The following is an 18365-nucleotide window of genomic DNA, read 5'->3' on the forward strand; positions in this document are numbered from 1 at the left end:
ATACTGTATCTGAAGTCTCTTTTATATAGACCTTAGTGGTCCCTAATATTGTATCTAAAGTCTCTTTTATATAGACCTGGAGTTATCGTCTCATCACACTGCAAACCACATTTTCATTATTTTTGGTCATTACAGTCTTTCTCCAAACCCAGGTGCAGATATTGTAAAATAAATATTAAAAATGTAAAGATGAACAAAGAGAATCCAATACAGATCAATATCTATGTTAAAAAACAATATTTTCCAATGAGTGAACCCCCCCTCCCCATGTTACACTCGTGCAGTCATTGGACAGCACATCTGTCTGCATTAGTGTTGGGAGTGAGATCTACTGCGTGTGGTCTTAATGCGGAGCCATGGCTGCTTGCTGGAGCTGATGAATGAAGCGACCACATTAGCATGACAGTTCTCGCTGAGGGAATTGGATGGATGGAGAAGAATTACCCACAGCATTCAGGAAAACTGTGTCTGCCACTAATGTGTGTTGATGCTGACATCCCTAGACCAAACTGCAAACCAAACCTCTCAGGTCAGTTCCGAAAGGGCGCTATCGCGGACCAAAATGCCCCTGGGTTTATTGGGTAGACCTACAACCAATGCCATCGTATTTTGGACAAAGGCTCTGCAAGTTGTGAGTCATTGTCTAAAAAACGCCCAATATGAAATAAACAGATGTCATAGTCTATTTATGTGTTTATATATTCATTTATTTATTTGATAGGGACATTGTACATTAATTAACATGGCTGTAAATTCATCAGAATTAGCCAAAAGGCTATTTTTCATCCATTGTTTACCTAAAAAACAACAATAAGAAGATTACAGTGAAGCATACAAATATAATATATGTACATATATATATACTGTATGTTGACGATGTTTTACTTCCAGGATTTTTGCGTTTTGCAGGATGTCCATCTTTCTTTTCTTTTTTTGCCTATTTAGCTTTTTAAGCTTGTAGCTTTTCCCTGTAGATATATGGGCCATATCTGCGAGATCTACTCAGTCTATCGTTCTCTAGATTTATATTTGTATTACTTTTTAATTTATTATTTTAAAACGGTTTCAAACGTTTAGTCTTTTTTGAGTCAGGTTTGATTCAAATTGTTCACAAATCAACCAAATGACAATATCTATGCTGTAATTTAACCGAATCTAAGTTTTTAAGATAAACTCACTGCTGCAGTTTGCACAGACCATAGAGTCAGTTTATATCGTCGTCCTGACCTTCAATTAGAATTTTGGATATATAACAAAAATGAAATCCATGAATGGATCTTGTACTATATGGGGGAGAACAACATCAGATTAAGAAACAAATTGGTGACTTAGGTTCGTCTGTTCAGCCCAGCCTCAGGAGCTTAGGTGTTGTTTTTGATGCGGCCATGTCTCTGGAGAAACACTCGAAACAACTTATTAAAAACTGTTTCTTTCAATTAAGGAACATTTCAAAGATAAGAGCCTTGGTGTCAAAAGCCGAGTTGGAGATGATCATTCATGCTTTTATTTTGTCTCGCTTAGACTCTTGTAATAGTCTTTTTATTTGCCTTAATAAGAAGGATCTTTATCGTCTCTGGACTGTCCAACATTCTGCTGCTAGGCTTTTAACCCACACGAGTAAAAGGGCACATATTACTCCAGTTTTAGCTTCACTTCATTGGTTACCAGTGATATTTAGAATGCACTTTAAATTTTGGTCCTAACTTGTAGAGCCCTACAAGGACAGGCCCCCCATACATCTCAGACCTGATCCAGCTGCGTACATCCTCACGTAGTCTGAGATCAACAGGCCAGAGACTATTAGTTGCCCCCCTTTCACATTTTAAAACTAGGGGGGACCGCTCATTTCAAGTCGTTGCACCTAGGTTGTGGAACGCTTTGCCTCCTTCCATGCGCTGCTTAGATTGTGTGGTAACCTTTAAAACTCAGTTGAAATCTCTGCTTTTTAAAGAGGCTTTTAACTAGATCGTAGGCTGGTTAGGCTGGTCTTATGTGTACGTGTTATTCTTTAGTTTCTTGTGATGTATTGTATTTATGAGAGTTGCTAAATGCTTCCTTTTGTTGTGAAGCACTTTGTGATCTTCATCTGAGAAAAGTGCTATACAAATAATTTTTACTTACTTACTTACTTACTTACATGGAGAACAATGTCACAGATTCTTAGTCATTACAAATTGCTGGTTTATAAAGTATTTGTATCAAATGTGATAGCAAACAGTGGCCCATTTACACATACAGCAGTGTTACATTTAAATTAATTTCTTTGCGTTTGGGTCCAATATTCTCTCTCTTTCAGCTGTTTTTGGAGGGTAATGCTCCACTGTGTTCCCCAGCTGGTGTCTCTCCTGCTGTTTGCTACTGTAGAAGCATTTATGTACTGGCTAGAATAACTTCTATCGGTAAGGTATATGAGAGTATCATTAAAAAGTCATGCAGTACTGTACGCAGCCCCTGCACCTTTGTCAGTGACCTGTAACCTTACGCAGGCTAACTAGGGGAGCTCTCTCAGTAGAGTGTCACCTCACACATCTCTATCAGTCAGAAAGGGTATTGTCTTTCCATCGGGCTGCAGTGGTGTGAGCGGAGGCCAGGAAACATGACCAGCAGCTATTGTTAGGCTGATGTCGCCCTGTCACTCCCAGCCAAATGAGTGAGGTGGGGGGGCTGTGATGGCATCTGAGATAGCAGCTCTGTGTGTGTGTGTGGTTGTGTGTGTGTGGGGGGGGAGTGTAATCATTAGGGATGAGGGGTGGAGTTAGTGACAGCCTGAACTGCCACAGCCACTTGAATTTCCCAGCGTCCTCGGTGCCAGCCCGCTGGCTCCGACTGATATCTCTGTGATAGTGGAGGCAGCAGCTGAGCCAACAATGACAGGTGTCAGGTAAATGTGCTGGAAGGAAATCATAAATTAAGGATGAAAATTAACATATCTGCCTGGGCTATATGAAGGATACATTCTCCCATCAGGCATCTGTCACAGCTACCAGTCAGCATTATCTGCTAGAAGATTCGGTTCCAAATAAGCTACTTAGACAAAAAGGGCAATCTCAACTAAATCTTGTATGGTATTAGTTATTATTAGCTACATCTTACTCAAATTGAGCATTTGAACTACAATCCCGGTCTGAACCATTCCAGCAAATGGAAATATTTCATAAACCAGCAAATATTTTACACACTGACAAACTGTGGCTGTGGATAATCTCAATACTTTTGAGATTTTGTATGGACAAAAAAAATGTTCTCCCTTAGAGATAACTATTTCAAATGTGAAGTGCTGATCACGATCTGTAGAGTCTTAAATTGGCATAGATCAACCAGGAACCATCTGATCAAATAATAAGTAATGACATTATTAAACTAAAGCTACAACTTCTACATATGAAATAAGTCCCACCAACTGTCCTGGTGTAGCTGTCCTGTAACCAGAGCCACAGCTCTCAGTGAGGACCCTGAGTTTATGTCCTCTGTCTTCATTTAGGACCTTTGGGAGTTTCAGCAACCTACACGAGATTTACTATCTACTGTATAACGTGCCATTGGGAGATTCCAGCATGTACTTTATGTTAAAACATAGTAAAAGTGAACTACTTCCCGGACACAATATTATGTCAGGCACTGTAGAGAAAGGGTTAAAGTTGGAATTGCTGAGCTATATCTAAAGATTACAAAAACTGTATATTAACAGTTGACAAACCAACGTTCTATGATTTTATTTAGGCCATACTTTTGGTGTCTGGGCAGACGTTTTGCATTTGTCTTGGACTCGTGATTCTGTAACCCAATGACTCATCTTTCAGCAGCCTTTCTAAAATCTAAAAGAAATCAATCAAGTTTCCATATTTTGATAGATTAATATCGACTGTGTCTGGTAACATGTCATTGTTTTCAATCAACAGCTCCCATGAGGCTTGGACAGTGGGCCAATGGCTTGCTGAGAAAAGGGGGAGGGACTCTCTTTCATAGACACTGCATATACGGCCATACAAGGGCATTAAAATACAAACTAAATGCAACATCTGGATGGAGTACTCCATGCAATGCACATGCAAAGAAGCTGTCTGGTGACTGACATCAAGAAGCCACCTTGTTTCTGTCAGTGGGAGGGAATCCCCAATCTCCCTTCTTTCTATCACTTCCCTAAATCTAAATTAGCATTCTCTACCTCCTCATGCTCCTGAATTGTCTCATTCCTTTCACATCACCCACTGTCCACTGTATTATGAACACATAATTGTGTCAAGTTGTGCTTCGAGACATTATACAAATAAAGTGACCAGTAAGCAGGATTATCAGAGAGGTTAATGAATTTATGTGTTAATGACCTGATCTTTGTGGCCTGATGGCCTTGACGGATCAGAACGAACACATCCAGATTATCCTCAATGAGGAGCAACAAAGTGTAGGCTGCTAAGCCGTGCACATAAACACACACACACACACACACACACACACACACACGTCGGCTTCACTATCTGACATGTGAGTGTATAAGAGAGCACTGATACAGAGGGGGCCCCTCGTGCTTCAATAGGAATGTAATGGCATGCATTATGCGCACACACCTGCACAAACACATTAATCTATGACAGGAGCTTCAACAGATGGAAATGGTGTGTGTGTGTATCTCTTTCTGTGTCCGTCAGCTAGTTGCCATTTTTGCATTCACGTCCACCCCCACATCCAAAATACACGCTGTACCGGATCATGTTTCAATCCTACCCCGGGGTTTCAATGGACTCCAACATCTCCCGTCCATTCAAGAACTAAAACACAAATGTTCTTTGGCTCTTTAAATACTCTCCACGGTATTCTGCTCTGGTTGCCGGGATGCAAGAAATAAAGAGAAGTGGAGTAAGAGCAGGGAGGCTGGAAGGTGACTGGCAAACACTTCTAACTCTGGTTGTTCGGGCTGGAGGGGGGGGGCACATGACCAGGGTACCTTTCACCTAATGTACGTAGCACAGTGAGACATCCAGGTTCTTCTGCAAAAGTGTTTAACCCTCATGTTGTCCTCGGGTCAAAGTAACCCGCTTTCCTATATCAATGTTCTTTTTAATTCCCCAAAATAACATGATTGATTCCACACAACGCTCTTTGGCAAGCACAAATCTCTACTTTCAATAATTTTGGGGCGTCTTATTCAATTTTTTCACCCCTTTTCCTATGTCAATGTTCTTTTTAACTACCCAATTGTAATTCCTTAAAATAACATGATTGATTCTACACTATGCTCTCTGGCAAGTACAAATCTCTACTATTTTGGGGCGTCTTTTTAAATTTTATAGCATTTGAAAAGACAAATTGAAGTGTTTTTGAAATAGTATTGAGTAAAAGTTGACATATTCCATTCTGCGATTCTCCATCAACATCCATTCCTTTAATTTCAGTCTAAATAATTTCAAATTTCTGCTTTTCTAACACAAACATTAGGTATAATTTCCTATAAATGAGGTTTATTGAGCCTAAATTCCAAAAATAACTGTAAAACTAAAGTTAATAAGTTAGTGTTACGTAGTTTTAAAAACTTTAAAAGTGACAAACATTGAAAAAAAGCATCAAAAATATTGGAAAAAAAGGGATAAAAATGTAAAAAAAAAGTCAACAAAACTGTTGATTTTCAGCGTTAAAAAAACTCATTCATAGTCACATAGTCATTTGTAATAACGCTAATTGCAACAAATGTATAAACACTATATACAAAGACATGCCGGTCTCATGTCAGCTAATGCCACTATAACAGTTTTCTGAAAACGTGGACGTGTCCCTCTGTGGACGTATTTACACGTCCCGTTGACGCGAGGTCTGTACAGCGCCGAGCTATGAGACAGGCCGGGCCGAGCAGCGCAGACGCCACAGATCACATCCAACACGTTTGAAGTGGAAAGATAAAGAAGTTATGATGATGTATACTAAATCGACTAAGATGGGAACTGCAGTTGTATTAAACTAAAGCTTTCCTAAATCCGTGATGGAGCCCCCTGTGACGCTGAAAAACATCCACACATGATCAATTCTAAATTGACAGTTTTAAATGAACACTCAGCTACAGTATGTACAGCACATATCATCCATCACTGTCAAATCTAAATCCTGCAGGCTGTGTCACTGTAACACAGAATTTCCCTTCGGGGATCAATAATCTGAGACACACATGTTTAAATGCATAAACTGTATACTGTACATTCTTTATAAATTTTTTGTCTTCGCTGGTGCAATAACCACACAAATCTGGGACATATCGACCTAGACACTCAAAGATTATTTGTGTTAATTGAAAGAAATTAGCATAAAACCTGCTCTTTCAAATGTAACTGTCATTCTTTTGTCAGTGGTGCCTTTTATATTTAACTCATTGTTCAATTTGTTTAATAAAAGCAACCCACTGACAGGGCGCGTTATGCAGGCATTGACTCAGCGGCGACTGATCCTCCCCGCTGCACCGCACAGACCTTGACACACAAACAGACATTTATGGCAGCAATCTAATCTGCTAGCTTGGCGTTCTAGCCTGACTATCAATGATTACTCAATCTTGTTAGCGCAGCAGCTACCCAGGTGGCACATGCAAATCTCCAGCCATTGACTGTACAGCTTTTGATTACATTTATTGGGTCAAAAAATGCTGAAAAGCTATTATAGTAAATGCAAATGAGGCTGAAGGTCACATATATTGAAGAATCAGTGTTTTTTTTCGGCCTGGGGTTTGTTACCTGGTTCCTCTGATCTGTGTCAATGTTTTAGCGGCTTTTACATTCAGTCAATAGAGGAAATTATGAAATTAACAGTTAATAAAATGTTTTCTTGATGCATTTTGATGTTTCCCACCCATTAAACAATACATCAATATTATGATAAGTCATTTAATCCTAGACTTTTTTTGCTAAAGTCAACTTTGGTTACTGGAATGAGAGTTTCCAGTGTCTTTCCATCTAGTCTTAGGGTTTTCTAAGAATAAAAATAAAAAAAGTAATAGTTTCTTGGTCTGATAGTCTACAGATAATCATCGCTGTGGAGGAGCTTAAACCAGCTAATATTTGGGATTTTGACCTAAATATGTATATAGTACCATTGATATTATTATTTGCTGACAATGCCTGCAATCCAAATGATGTCACTGTGTAATGTAGATTGATTAGTGAAGTCTGCAATCCATGGCCAACGGGAGCAAAAAACAGTCACCTTGACCAAAGGAATGAATTTAGTTCCTGGGTCCAATACACTCCCTACTTTCATGCTGTTTTTGAGTCTTTCTGTTTTTTTAGATGACGTGTAAAAACAAACGGGATCGGGTGACTTTAAAATCCCTCGTTGAGTTTCTCTGGGATTATGTAGTCAGAGCTATTAAGGTTATAATGGCAACAACAAATACAGAAATGTTACTTGTGGGAAACCTGAACATGTTCGTGCAAGTTGACTTTTCTAACATAGGCCTACGAAAATGGACCGGCTGACTGAAATCTATAATGTAAAATTCAATGTGATGCCTCGAAAACATGGTCAGCATTGACGTTCCAGCATCCACCAGTGATGTGAGTTATGGTTAGTGAGCTCTATGGTCACAACTCGGGCCTGTAAAGGTGTTCATGCTGTGCACCATGACAAACCAAGCCAATGAATAGGCATAAAAGGATGCCACCTGTTGTGAAATTGGTCCGGGTGGTGCATATGGAGGTGGAGAAGCATCTATGCAAGTATGAAAATGTTAGATTGGCGAGGCAACCACCATTCAACTCGAAAACACGTCAAATAACCATTCCAATGACTCCGAAGCTGTTCAGTTGAGTTAAATTAAGTTAATTAATTAAAAAAACTGCACCGTTTCCCTTTAGGGGCCTCTTGGGGTCCCATTGCTAACAACGTTAAGCAGTGCCCTGTTATATTGTGTTACACCACATTTCTCCTATAACAATGTTAGCAGCGACGACATGATGCACAGAGATCTAAAAAGTCCCACAAAGATGCATCTAAGGGCGTTTTGGCGCTGGCAACAGCTTGTCTCGCCTCGTCTCGCCTCGTCTCTACTCGACTCGACGCTGGTCACCATAGCTCCGCGTGATGATGTCATTTTCAACGCGACTCACAACAGCACGTCGGCTACTTGCCACAGCCAGAAGAATTGTTTTGTATCAAAAGAAGCTGTAGGAAGCAACAAAAGTCAACGCTGGAAAAAAACAGGAGTTTGGGAATTCCGACGAGGTTCAGACGTCGACATGACTATTGTTCGCCGACACATTTGCATGTGTTAATGGTCACAGTCAGTATTTACTGTACGCTATATAAAGTACATGAACTGATTAGCAACCATGATGACCACACCAAAACATGAACATGTATGCTGTGTACTGTTTTGTGTTTCAGAGCATTCACGCTTTGCAAAATCGCCGCCGCAGAACGTCTGGTGGGCGTTTTATGTACAACCGGTGAAATCTCTGGTTCTGACCTGCTGGGCTTCGTATGATCTTTATGAGAGTCATGGAGAGGCTTATGACAACGACTGGGATGCATCTGGGACGGCAGAGCCGGAGGGGACAACCGTCACAGGGTGCAGAGGAAGAAGACCGGGAAGTACGGGAGGGTTTGTTGCTCTACTTGAAAAGCTAAATAAAAACATTTGATTTATATACCGATCTGACCGATCTGACCGATCAGCAGTCTGCAGGTTTCCACGTCACCTTTTGGTGTCGCCTCAGCTCGCTTGGAACCACGACTGAGGTAGTACTTCAAAAAGTACCTGGTAGCAGGTCCCAGGGACTTTTGCTCGTAATGGAAAACCAAAAAAGGCGAGTAGAGTCGAGGCGAGTCGAGTAGATACCCCGAAGTGGAAAAACGCCATAACTAAAAGATTACACGTCGTCATGGTAATGCTGAGGGCCTCCCCAACAATGGCAGGATGGAAAAAGCCAGTGAGAGACGTAGCGGTGAGGCAATGTTTGCCCAACAGTCAGATCTCGTAAACAGAGAGGGGGGCTTTTGCAAGCAGCTGCAGAAATTCCAGGCTGCTGCGATTAAAAAGTAACACCCACATTGAGGGAGGGAGGGGGGGGGGGGGGGGTTTGAACAGGCCGGCCCTGCCTAATGAAAAGAGAAGAGCCATTTGCAGTGAAAACAAGTGCGTCTCAGTGGCACATTGGGCCGAGCCCACTTTTCCCTGCGTGCCGACTCCCAGGTTCCTTCACGCAGAGACACAGAATATGAGAAAAGACACAGCTCCAACATGCTGCCCTACCTGGTCAAGGATGTGTCTGGAAATTAAAGATTTCAATTTCAACATGCCAAATCTAAAGAAAATCAACAGTCATACTTCTTAAGACCTTAGCTAAGGTCGACAATTCATTGCAGTTAAACGGCGATTATGTCAAAAATAAATTGACAATTAGACACTTATTTAATAATTGTGACATGCCTACCAAAAACCAATAACCAAACAGTGAGTCAGGGCTTTTGGGGCCGTATTGCCGTTTTTCCTATTACCCGCTTGTTAATCCTTCTCTGGAACTAGTTCTGAAACTGAAGACTTGTCCAGACCTGACAGAGACACAGCGATGCCCACTAGGCTGACCACACACACACATACACACAAACACCCACTTCAGATCCTCCTTTCCCTGTGTAATTTTTCCCTACCCCCTCCCCCTTCCCGTTCATGTAGCAGCCCACCACATAACCGTTTTGGCACACAGTGAAAGAATCCAGGAATGCCATTAAAGCATTTCCAATGACGTAGCACATTTTAAAGTGCGCTACAGCTGTTATGAATATTTGGAGCCAAAGATCCTGGCGGGACGCCGGGGGGCCCCCCCGCACTCCACCTATTGGCTGCGCTGCCCGATGAAAAAAAGAAATAGCTCTTTGCCATGTGGATCATTGTAAAGTAAGATGTTTTACAGTGGGTCATGAGACTGGATCGATTGCCACATCCCCAACAGAAGGTGGACGCAGGAGTCACGGCGCAGCAGCAGCATGTGTCTCTGTCCGAGCGCGTCTCCCTGAAGCTTTTATGGTCACATTAAAGTGGGAGGTGCAGGGGTGGAGGGGGAACGGGAGGGAGTGGGGGGTAGATTGGAGGACTGATTGTTTTTCAAGACGAGCCCTTTGAAACATGGCTGAAAAATACTGAATGGACAATCTAAGAACCATACCTGTGGTTTTAGCCCTCTTCTTACATTTTATTGTGATTGTGCAAGATATGCACGTTTCAAACAATGTCTCTTGTACACACGTGAATGTGCTTTGTCCCACACTCAGGGATACATTTCCGTTCATTTCTGTGTGATATGAAACTCCAGTAGCAGCGGAATTTTAAATGTTGGCTGTGGTGTGTTACACAGGCTCTGAGATTGGGTTAATTCATTTGTAAACCGCAGACAAAAATGAATGGGAACCAACAGCTGCTTGGAACTGCTGGGATTATCAGTCAGAAAGAAGAACGACAGAAACAGGACCAAAGATTTCACGCATACTTAACAAAGATCCTTCCTTACCAGTTGGTCAAAATCCCTGTCCTCTCTCTAAAACCTCCATACTTTTTTATTTTCTTAAGAAGCATTGGAAAAGCTAAATATCATTATTGCTGCTCGAGCTTCAAGACTCCAGTGCTGATATGTGAAAAGAAAATGTATGTAAATGCATGCAAAATATATATGCACATGTCATAATATGGCTTCAAACACTGTATGCTATGATGAAAACCAACAGCTCCTTGGAACAAGAGCTTGACAGATAAATTGTACCAGAATGCATTCCAAATTCAAAACCTGCAATTCACTGGTCTGTTCCTTTAAAGATTGGTCACCAAAGCTACCCTATGTTGCGTTTCCCCCCCCCACTGTACCATTCCCTAACACACAGCCGGGGAATGTTTGCCTGTGATCTAAAGCTCAGCGCACTGTCCAGTCTCATTATTACAAACGGAGAGAGAGAAAATAGCCACACAGAAAAGAATTATACTAACATGTAATTTAATCATTTTGATTTATTGAAAAAATGAATCTGGCACATTGGGCCAATTTATATTCCTGTTTTCCGAGACTGAGTGTCTTTCAGGATCTGCACTGCTATCAAGAACATCACACTATTCCATAGACATTTGTATTTGTTTTTTTGGAAATGTGGCTTAAAGGACTTATTAGTACTATAGATTTTCCGATACCAATACCAGTATCGGCATCTGTATTGGTATCGGGAAGTACTGGAGTTTATGCAGCGATCCGATATCACATAATAAAGCCCTATAGAAAATATAGTTTATTTATGTTCTTTTTTCCATTATAACTGTATGTCAAACCGGATAATAACAGTTTAACCTGAGCCAGACAGCAACAAAAAAAGGAATCATATCACATCCACACAGGGATAGTAGTACCCTGCTGTAAAAACATGATAAAATAACTGACACACTGGTCAGTACTCTGTATCGGCCGAAGTTCAGGTATCAAAATTGATACCTGGAAGCAAAAAAAGGTATTGGACCATTTCTAATTAGTATACCACATGACATGTGCAGAGGAATATTTTGCAATGTGGAAGCTGTGAGTGGCAGGGGGAGGGGAGTGAAATCATACACCGATACAGCCGGAGCCCCCTCCTCTTCCTGCTCCACCACTTTTCTATAGATGTTAGAAAAACAAGCTCGAAGAGCTACAATCCACAAAAAGGAGTGGCTCCATAGACTGACATGTTCATTACATGGCATTATTCACTCAGGGAAATGTCACGCCAGACAGCGGCTTTGACTGTCAGCGTTTCTGCATGCTGAAAAAACAGCTCTCCCAACAAGTCATTTAGTGTCTGAATTTGAATTTGAATTTGAGGGCTGACCTAATTCAGGAGGCTTAAAAATGACATATCTTAAAGCAACACAGACTACGAACACTGCACTATAATTAGGGAAATTACACATGACTTAAAGGAATTTTTGAAGCTGGGTCGTTTGTATTGGCAACTTAGTAAAGACTTTGTTTAGATGGAGGTTTCTTACACAGTCACTTTTAAAGATGTGGGCATTCTGCAGATGAACGTCCAGTACAAAACCAGTATGTATTCAGAACATGTACTCTCATGCTGCATTGACTTTATGGACGAAAATGAGGCAGATGTATCCCAGGAGTGAATATCACAATGTGTACTTTTATGCAAATCTTATGGAAGGCCCAACATGAAAAATGTTCTCCAAATTCTCCATATTTTAACAAAGTGGCACACAAACCCAACGTCACACACTCCAAGGAGTTAAGTTTAAGTGTACTGTTGCTTTTTGATGCATAATTTCTCTCAAGGTTTGAGTTTTCTCACACTGCGACGAGTAAAGCTGTGAGTTGTGCATGCGTCACTTTGCGACAAGTAGCATATAAGATGCTAACGAGAGGCAATACAGTAAAAATTGACCTACTTTACTGCTTTCTACAAGTAAGCAATCATGCATTTTGAGATAATGTTAGCAATCAATCAATCAGAGATAGCTACAACTTGTTTTAAATGATTTCCCTTCCCGCAGTGTTTTGTCCTGTACGTGTTTTGTCTGGTAGGAAACCATAAGATCCAGATGGTAATAATTCCCTATTATTTAAAAATACACAGACGATTGTTCAGCCTAGAAATGTCCCTCTGACTGCATTACTAGTGTACCAAAGATCCTTCAGATTTGAGTTGTTAAAATTCAAGGTTTTACAAAGTATACAACAAGAACCGCACCACAGGTTTAGAATGTTTTCTACGACTAAACACACATTTTGGATGACTGATGACGCGTTACGTTGTCATTTTCCCTTCTTCCAGACTGTGCTTTCTGCTCCAGCGTACATTGACAGTCGTCTGCTTGAATTGTTGTGGCAGTTAAATTATTGTTCTGTGGTAAAACAGAGCAGATTTTTCACATCCATCTGCACACTTACAAACAGAATTTTAAAACAATAAAAACAAGTTCAATCCATTTCCTACATAAGCCTTCAACAGCAGACTAAGATAATTCACATATCCATTTTCATGTTATTTAGTTCTGTTAAGGAGCTCAGCTTTCTGAGTGGAGATGTGAAACAGTTTACGATCGTGTGTGTGTGTGTGTGTGTGTGTGTGTGTGTGTGTGTGTGTGTGTGTGTGTGTGTATGTGTGTGTGTGTGTGTACGTGTGTGTGTACAAGAGAGGAAGCATGGCCGAGTGTGTAACGGCACACGATTTTGTTTCTGTTTTGTAATAGTTTGGCACTGAGCCGACTCCCAGCTACACACACGCACACACACACGACCGCACGCACACACACACACACACACACACACACACACACAAACAGTCAGACAGGGAGATCCCAGCATTTTTGGGTGTGTGCCAGGCTGGAATACCACCAGATCCAGTTTCTTGCCTTTCCTGAGCCACTGCCAAAACTACACGCAACACCTCTCTCTCTCTCTCTCTCTCTCTCTCTCTCTCTCTCTCTCTCTCACCGCCTCAGGTCTTTTTGTCATCTCCTCCGCTCAGCATCTTTTTCTGTCACCAGGAATTTCTTTTATGTTTTACACTCTTTACACTATCATCTCTTTCAAATCTGCCGGGTCATTGAAAAAGCAAAAATAAGTTTTACCAGCTGCTTGTCATCATTCTTTATTTGGCTCGTGGTTACGTTTGAGAACGCAAAATGTTAATGCAAGCTTTACACATATCAAAAAACTGATTTTCAATGTATACATACATTCATGTTGTCCCAGAGAAGTACAGAGTGATTTAGCAGCTCCTGTAAACACCAGCTGCTCCCATTTGGTTCAGATCAGATTAAAACTTGTCCGCCTCAGTGAGGGCTTTTTATACTTAGCACACATCTTGTTTCTATTTCCAAAGATGCATTTACTGCCTTCAAATGTGGTTTTGTTTTGCAGCTTTGAGCATGCTTAGTATGCTGGCTCCACTCTGTCTGCCTAGCAGCCATAAGCATCCTTTTATTGTCCCATGACCATTACCCTGAATGACTACATACAAATGACCCCCACAATAGCTGCACATCCTGATGAATCTTTAAAGCCGATGTTACATGGAGCACACGTGTCTTGATGAAAATAAAGAGATTTCAGCTAAACATGGAGGCTTTAAGGGTTAAATCCATCGGTTGTTCATAAGATGTCATAACTTTAACGGGACGCTCACTTGCCATGGTAACCTGTGATGGTAAATGTCAAGCAAGCTATCCACTCAAATGACTGTGCAGCCAATACACATACGTAACCTATAAGAATAATTCTAAATATGCCATTAATGAATCATAGTTTGGGAGTGAAAACAACGAATTGGGTGGCGAGCGCTCACTCCAGGCTCATCTCACCATCCTCCACACATAACTGTCTCTATATTGAGGCTATTAGTTTCAGCCCTATTTAAATGGCATTGCCATGCATTGGGATGCTTTAATGTGCAGCGCTAATGCAGTCACTAATGTACACATCACATTTAGGGAAGTCTGTAAATGATCCTTTATAAATAAAAGATGACATGCAGCATCCACAGTCGCTCAGACAGTATAGATCTGCCTGCTGCAGACCACTGCGTACCAATTAAATAACTTCCTCCCATGTACTGGCAACAAAACAAAACGGCAAATATAATGGCTTTATTAATAGTTAACAAATAATTAACTAAAGCTTTCCAGATAGAAATCATTAATAGAGACAACTTTTGGTCTAACAGGTTGTAAAATAATTCCTTTGACTGATAGGACCATAGAGCTGGAAGCAAAATGTATTGACTAATAACTTATAAATCGTTTGATTACGTTTGATTTGATTACATTTACAATGCTGTTATCACTAAATTGAAAGCACAGATAGAACCCACAGCTTTTTTTACAACCTCGCAACCCGAAATATGTTTTTATCCATGGTTTAGTAGATAATAATAGTTTTGTTTTTACTTTCAGAGTTGGTATGTGTCCAATATGTCAAAGGGAATGTTCACTACAACATAAAAGTTGATCTCATAAATATATAACTGATCTATAAAGAACTTATTATAGATTTTATATTGAGCTTTTAGTCACAGTAGGCTATATTCCACTTTATAAACAAAGACTTGTTAGAAAAACTCATTATAACGTGCCCCCAAGATCTAGTCCCAGTCCAGAGACTGACAGCTGGCCATTTTCAGCTTTCTCCCAGCTTAATCTTCACATCCTCAAATTAGTTAAAACTCAACATTTCTGCAAATAGGCTACATTTGTTGTGGGTCACTGACATGTAAGACACAGGGCGCGTGGCTTTGACAAAATGCTCTAAATGAACATTTTTGATTCCTTCAGAAAGTCGCCTACACCAATATGTTGTGTAGCCTATTGTGATGTCCAAATGTGCAGAAATAGGCTACTATAGAAGGTGGCACAGAAAGCGAAAATCGTCTAATGACTAAAGTCTTTAATAAAAAAAAACTTTAGAGTCACACATATCCCTGAATGTCCCACAACCCGCGTTGACAGTAACTTAACACAGTAGGAAGTGTTCAGCTTACCTGTTTGAACTGCTCCTCATAGGTCCAGTCGTGCTGCTGGGGCTGCGGAGCCGAGGGAGACTCTGCGCGGCGGGTAGGGGCAAAGGCCGCCGGGACTCTGGCCATGAGATGCATCTGGCTGCCCTTAGGAGGCAGACCGGCTCCCTGGAGCGAGGACGCCCGGTGCTGGTAGTTGTTCAACCCGACATCATCTTCGCCCTCTTCCTCTTCATCCATAATGTCCTGCTCCTCCATGTCGTCTCCCTCCTCCTCCTCCCGCTCCTTAACGTCGCTGCCCGGTATGAAGGAGCTCCCGTCCTCGGCGGCTCTGCGGACCTCCATGTGTGGGAGTGACGAGTTAGCAACTCCGGCGGCCAGAGCGCCGCGCATCGCCGCCTGGTAGTGGCGGAAAGCCAGCGCTTGTTGGTGTATCTGCGACTCCACCATGGAGCGGAGGTCTTTCTCTGTCTCCGCCTGCCGGAGCTTCTCCTCCAGGGCCAGCCGCGCTGCCTGTTGCCGCTGCAGGTTCTCCATGACCGCTTCGAGCTTCATGCCGCCGCTGGCGGGCTGCTGGGACTGGACTCCGGGGAAGGCGCTGTGAGAGGAGGCGGAGGAAGCCGGGATGGGAATGCTACTGGCGGGCGAAAAAGAGCCTTGCTGCGGGAGAGGGTGGGGAGGGGGGGGGGCACGGACGAGAGGATGTTCGTGTTATAATTATCACCAGCACTTTATAAGATTATTAGCCTCTTTACACACATAGATAACTCAGTTTGACTTTTAGTTAAATATAAAGCGTTTTTTACATATTACACATCGAGCCTATGAATGTCACATAAATGCGACTGTTAAATTACACAAATGCAAAGTTTTTGAGTGTGAAACATTATTAGTAAAATGTTAAGCGCATTTGAAAAATAGGATAAGTTTTACAGTTAAAGTTGTGCATTGTAATGAGCCCGGTCCCTTACCAAAGCAGATTTAGTTGCTATACTTGCGTTATCAACCATGCTTCTCTCCTTCGGATGAGCCGAAATATTATCTACCGGATCACGCGAGTCTTCGTTCGGTCCTGGCCACGGTCCGCATTCAGCATCCAAATATGTCGGTCTCGATAGCCAGGCTGAATAAATACTTGAAATCAGTTTGGTGTTGAATGGTGGAGCCCCGAGCTGCTTTGGCAACAAGTGGCAACTGTAGTGAGAATGACCTCTGGAGGCAGAGATCAGCACCCCCCCCCCCCCCACCCCATCTGCTAACTGCGCGTCAATACTGAGACAGATCTACAGCGTGGAGGCTCGCACACTGCTCTGCTGCAGCCGAGGACAACTCTCTCTGAATGATGTAAAAAAAAAAAAATTATAATAATAATAGTCATGTTAATAAATACTTTAATGAATCCTTTTTGAGTGTTGAAATTCAGGTGCCATTCATCTGACAGCTTTAGGTACTAGTTACTTTAGTTACTAGTTACTAGTTACTTTGTTTACTCCACCACATTCATCTGACAGCTTTAGTTACTAGTTACTTTAGTTACTCCACTACATTCATCTGACAGCTTTAGTTACTAGTTACTTTAGTTACTAGTTTATTTAGTTACTAGTTACTTTAGTTACTCCACTAAATTCATCTGACAGCTTTAGTTACTAGTTACTTTAGTTTACTAGTTACTTTGTTTACTCCACTACATTCATCTGACAGCTTTAGTTACTAGTTACTTTAGTTACTCCACTACATTCATCTGACAGCTTTAGTTACTAGTTACCTTAGTTACTAGTTACTTTAGTTACTCTACTACATTCATCTGACAGCTTTAGTTACTGGTTACTTTAGTTACTAGTTCCTTTAGTTACTCCACTAAATTCATCTGACAGCTTTAGTTACTAGTTACTTTAGTTACTAGTTACTAGTTCCTTTAGTTACTCCACTACATTCATCTTGCAGCTTTAGTTACTAGTTACTTTAGTTACTAGTTTATTTAGTTACTAGTTACTTTAGTTACTCCACTAAATTCATCCGACAGCTTTAGTTACTAGTTACTTTAGTTACTAGTTTATTTAGTTACTAGTTACTTTAGTTACTCCACTAAATTCATCTGACAGCTTTAGTTACTAGTTATTTTAGTTACTAGTTACTTTAATTACTCCCCTACATTCATCTGACAGCTTTAGTTACTAGTTCCTTTAGTTACTAGTTACTAGTTCCTTTAGTTACTCCACTAAATTCATCTGACAGCTTTAGTTACTAGTTACTTTAGTTACTAGTTTATTTAGTTACTAGTTACTTTAATTACTCCACTACATTCATCTGACAGCTTTAGTTACTAGTTACCTTAGTTACTAGTTACTTTAGTTACTCTACTACATTCATCTGACAGCTTTAGTTACTAGTTCCTTTAGTTACTAGTTACTAGTTCCTTTAGTTACTCCACTAAATTCATCTGACAGCTTTAGTTACTAGTTACTTTAGTTACTAGTTACTAGTTACTTTAGTTAATCCACTACATTCATCTGGCAGCTTCAGTTACTAGTTACTTTAGTTACTAGTTTATTTAGTTACTAGTTACTTTAGTTACTCCACTAAATTCATCTGACAGCTTTAGTTACTAGTTACTTTAGTTACTCCACTACATTCATCTGACAGCTTAAGTTACTAGTAACTTTAGTTACTAGTTTCTAGTTACTTTAGTCACTAGTTACTTTAGTTACTCCACTGAATTCATCTGACAGATTTAGTTACTAGTTACTTTAGTTACTAGCTACTTTAGTTGCTCCACTACATTCATCTGACAGCTTTAGTAACTAGTTACTTCAGTTTCTAGTTACTTTAGTTACTAGTTACTTTACACATTAAGATTTCTGCACTCAAAACACATGTAGTTTATAAACCTGATGTTTATTATAAAG

The 18365-nt window shown here is 40.8% G+C and overlaps 1 protein-coding gene across 1 annotated transcript in view; it reads right to left on the reverse strand.

Annotated features, from left to right (window-relative positions):
* Positions 1 to 16680, reverse strand: part of arid3c (AT rich interactive domain 3C (BRIGHT-like)) — a 76710-nt gene extending 60030 nt beyond the window's left edge. Inside the window, exons 1-2 of the mRNA XM_034871038.1 lie at positions 16431 to 16680; positions 15484 to 16119 (exon numbers count right to left, since the gene is read on the reverse strand). Coding sequence (XP_034726929.1) covers positions 15484 to 16119; positions 16431 to 16469 — 675 coding nt within the window. The 5' untranslated portion in view covers positions 16470 to 16680. The remainder of the gene's footprint in view (positions 1 to 15483; positions 16120 to 16430) is intronic.
* Positions 16681 to 18365: the final 1685 nt, after the last annotated feature.

This window comes from Etheostoma cragini, chromosome 5 (assembly GCF_013103735.1).
Source record: "Etheostoma cragini isolate CJK2018 chromosome 5, CSU_Ecrag_1.0, whole genome shotgun sequence".
In the NCBI taxonomy this organism is placed as follows: Eukaryota; Metazoa; Chordata; class Actinopteri; order Perciformes; family Percidae; genus Etheostoma; species Etheostoma cragini.